Source organism: Nelumbo nucifera, chromosome 6 (genome assembly GCF_055504915.1).
Source record: "Nelumbo nucifera cultivar China Antique chromosome 6, China Antique-T2T, whole genome shotgun sequence".
Lineage (NCBI taxonomy): Eukaryota > Viridiplantae > Streptophyta > Magnoliopsida > Proteales > Nelumbonaceae > Nelumbo > Nelumbo nucifera.
In genome coordinates, this window is record NC_142654.1 from 42,287,313 (window position 1) to 42,291,633 (window position 4,321).

The 4,321-nt window shown below is 44.2% G+C and overlaps 1 protein-coding gene across 1 annotated transcript; it reads left to right on the top strand.

Annotated features, from left to right (window-relative positions):
- The first annotated feature begins 469 nt into the window (after window positions 1-469).
- Window positions 470-3,825, top strand: LOC104611527 (Protein kinase superfamily protein). The gene has a single exon (XM_010278610.3). The coding sequence runs from the start codon at window positions 1,008-1,010 to the stop codon at window positions 3,537-3,539; it is 2,532 nt and encodes an 843-aa protein (XP_010276912.1). The 5' UTR covers window positions 470-1,007; the 3' UTR covers window positions 3,540-3,825.
- The last annotated feature ends 496 nt before the right edge of the window (window positions 3,826-4,321 follow it).

The window sequence follows — 4,321 nt, forward strand, 5'->3', positions numbered from 1 at the left end:
TTCTCCTTGCCAACCCCCCCAACCTCCAAAAACCGGTGTCATTAATCAGTTCCAACAGGGATAGGCCCCACGCGGAGAAGGGTTGCTTGTAGGGGGTTTGTTTAGCTCAAGGCCTCAGGCTTTGCTGTCCAACATCATCCACTAGGGATTTGATCCACATGAGCCCCACCGCACCACTATGTCTAGCCAATGGAGGAGGTGGCTCGCACTAGGTCAAAGTGGACAATATGATTTTGGCTGGTAGGCTTTTATCTCGAGTTGTAAACATCAGATGCTTACACACCATGTAACACTCATCTCATCTAGGCCAAATATGCAGAAGTTGGATCGATCTGATGATATAAATTAACTCAATAAAATGATATATAAAGGTGTTTAAGTGTTCAGACTTCAGATAATCGATAATTCTAGAAACTATAATTGCTCTTTTGGTAAAACGACTGTTACTTCGTTCTTTGTTCTCATTGCTAAGTGCAGTCTCTGAAGATTATCTGTGGCCCTGGATCCTGGTTAGGGGGAAAAAAGAAGAGAAGAGAGGGAAAAAAGGCGACCCACCAGTTCCAAAGCCTCAAGGATGTGGTAGGTAGAAGTGTAGAGCATCGTCTGGTGTGTCCAAAAGTCATGGGTCCTTACCGGAAGAGAATTTCTTAGACGGGATTAACTGGGTCCCGTGACTGCAGCATGCCCGTGATCCTTTGTCTGTCACGCTTCGATCCGTCTGTGTGGGAAAATTGTAGAAAAGCAAAGCGACACTTCTACTCGAATCACTCCTGTGGACGATTTTGACAATTACTTAATCCCGACCAGCAAAATTATCAATGGTTTTTGTTTTTTCTTCATCACAATCTCCATGGAAGAAAAACTATAAAGATGATAGCTTACTCACATACGAGTCTCTCTCTGCAACCAAGCTCTGCAATTTCTTCTTGGCTCCTCTTTCTGTATCGCTGTCTGTGTATCCGATGAAATAAAGAGCTTAATTCTTTTCCACGAGAAAGAATAACTAAATGGAAAAGAAAAAACCTCCATTTTTCTATATTCCTCTTCTTCTTCCCTTTCTTCTCCAATTCTTATCTCTTCCTCTTCTCTCACTGGCCTTCACTCCCCTGGATAATTATCTTATCGACTGCGGATCCAACGCAAACAGCACAGTCGATAGCCGCCAATTCGTCGGAGATTCAACGAGCACCGGCTCGGTCTTCCTCTCCGCGCCTCGATCCATCTCCCTCAGAGACCAAAGCCCACCTCAGGGTCCATCGCCTCTGTACCGAACAGCGAGAGTTTTCACTGGGGTCTCCAGTTATCAATTTCAAATCAAGAAAAAGAGCACTCATCTGGTACGTCTCCATTTCTTTCCTTTCACTTCACAGAATTACGATCTCAGTACCGCTGTCTTCCACGTTTCGATTCATGGGTCTTTACTTCTGAGTAATTTTAGTGTCCGGAGAAGCGGGGGTAACAATAACAACAGTGCCGTGTTGAAAGAATACATATTAATGGTAGATAGTGGGAAGCTTGAAGTTTCCTTCACCCCTGTTGGCACATCAGGTTTCGGATTTGTTAATGCCATTGAAGTCTTCACGGCTCCCTCTGATCTGATTACTGATGTGGGAATTCAGTTCATTAGTCCGGCGGGAGCTGGGGAATACGAAAACGTGACGTCTCAGATTCTAGAGACCGTTCACAGGATCAACGTTGGGGGAGAAAAAGTTACACCTTTTAATGACACTCTGTGGAGAACTTGGATTCCAGATGAGGATTATCTGGTTTTGAAGTCTGCGGCAAAGCCCGCTTCTCGAACTCGGCCACCTAATTACCAGAAGGGGGGATCAACCAAAGAGATCGCTCCAGATAGTGTCTACCTAACTGCCCAGCAGATGAATAAGCCCAATCTGTCTATGACTCTGAATTTCAACATAACTTGGTCCTTTCCGGTGAGTCCAGGTGGTGTCAGGCACCTGGTTCGGTTGCATTTCTGCGATATCGTCAGTACAGCCCTTAACCTGCTGATTTTCGATGTATATATCTATGGCTACTATGCATACAAAGATCTTGACCTGTCTACCATTACCAGCCATACGTTGGCATCTCCTTACTACATTGACCGTGTCATTGATTCGGATGATTCAGGGTTTCTGCGCATTAGCGTTGGACCTTCTGAAATTACTGCCCCACCAAATATTAATGCTTTACTGAACGGGGTAGAGATCATGAGGATGGTTAGTGCCAAGGGTTCGATTTTACCAAGCGGGTCGAAGAAAAAACATGTGGCGCTTCTGTTAGGTTCAGTGCTTGGAGGCTCTGCTCTTATGTGCGTGTTGATAATTGCAGTTGTGCTGGAAATGAAACGAAGGAAGAAGAAGAAGAAAACAGGATCAAGACCTGGGGAAACTGTGGCATGGCCATCCTGGCAGGCAACTGGAGTGAGATCCGGCAGCGTGCTATATGAAAGGACTGGCAGCACAAGCATGCATCTTGGCATGAAGATTCCTTTTGCTGAGATTCAGTTTGCAACGAAAAACTTCGACGACAATTTGATTATCGGTTCAGGTGGATTTGGTAGGGTGTACAAAGGAGTGCTCAGAGACAACACCAAAGTTGCAGTGAAGCGAGGTGTACCAGGATCTAGGCAGGGCCTCCCAGAATTTCATACAGAGATCACAGTCTTGTCAAAGATTCGTCACCGGCATCTGGTTTCCCTGGTTGGATATTGCGAAGAACAGTCGGAAATGATACTGGTTTACGAGTACATGGAGAAGGGGCCTTTGAGGAATCATTTGTATGGTCCAAACTTTCAACCATTGTCATGGAAACAGAGGCTCGAAATATGCATCGGTTCAGCCAGGGGTCTCCATTATCTTCACACAGGTTCAGCCCAGGGAATCATCCATCGTGATATTAAATCAACCAACATTTTGCTGGATGAGAACTATGTGGCCAAAGTTGCTGATTTCGGCCTTTCCAGGTCCGGCCCCTGTCTAGAGGAGACCCATGTTAGCACTGGAGTGAAAGGAAGCTTTGGATATCTGGACCCTGAGTATTTTAAACGGCAGCAGCTCACAGATAAATCTGATGTCTACTCATTTGGAGTGGTTCTTCTTGAGGTACTCTGTGCGAGACCAGCCATCGATATCTCGCTCTCAACGGATCAGGTCAACTTGGCCGACTGGGCAATTAAATGGCAAAAGAAAGGGTTGATTGAGCAGATCATTGATCGCCATCTCGTGGATCAGATAAACCCCAGGTCTCTGAAGAAATTCGCAGAGACGGCAGAGAAATGCTTGGCTGAATATGGTGTTGATAGACCCACAATGGGTGATGTGCTATGGAATTTGGAATATGTACTTCAGCTCCATCAGAGCGGTGTAAACAGAGAACCACACGAGGATAGCGCTCCTGCAGCATCGGAGCTCCCATTACCCAGAGTCATTCCACGCGCTCCTTCTACTAACATAAGAACCGAAGGAGACAGTGATGGGAATTCAGAGGTATCAACGACCCAAGTCTTTTCACAATTGATGACAACTGAAGGCAGATAGTTGTGGCCAATGTGCCATTACACAATCAATCATCAAGAATGATATTTGACAGATGATCGATCAGATCAGTAAGTCGATCGATAGGGTCATATAAAGGAATCAATCACTTCTTTAGTTCCTCCCAACCAAATGGAAATTAACCTTCAACAACTACAGACATGTAATGTAATGTAATGTATCTTTTTATAGTTCTGCCACTCATATCTATGGTTGTTTCTTCTTTAACTTCAACCCCTGCATTTGCCAATGTTATATTATTGTGCTAAAGAGAGTCCATGCTTATTTATATATCTTGCCACTGTTATCCTCTTCTGCTTCTTTACGCACCAACCCAACTGGAGAATGTTAGGCATATTGCCTCCCTTCACCTTCACCCTCACAGCCTAATAACAAAACATTGCAGCCCACATTTCACATACATGTTGCCTATGCAATTCGACATGAAGAGATCCTGGGACAAGTATTCAATGATAAACAGGAAGCTCAGTGGGTAACAAAATTCAAAATAATTCATTGATATTCTACAGTCTACTGTCAAATGCATTAACTCTTGGAGCTTTAATACAGAACTCATACCAACTTCACATTTGATGCATCATTGAAAGTTCAAGCGCTCTTTCTACAAAATGCTCCAACTTTACGTATTATAACCTCCAGAAGGTATCTGAGTACGTTCAACTCCATTGCTTCAGCTTACATAAATATCTTGATCAATGGGCCATTTACCAACTTTCCCCTCTCAAAATCCAAAAATCAAAGGGGAAGTGACCATGTAACATAGA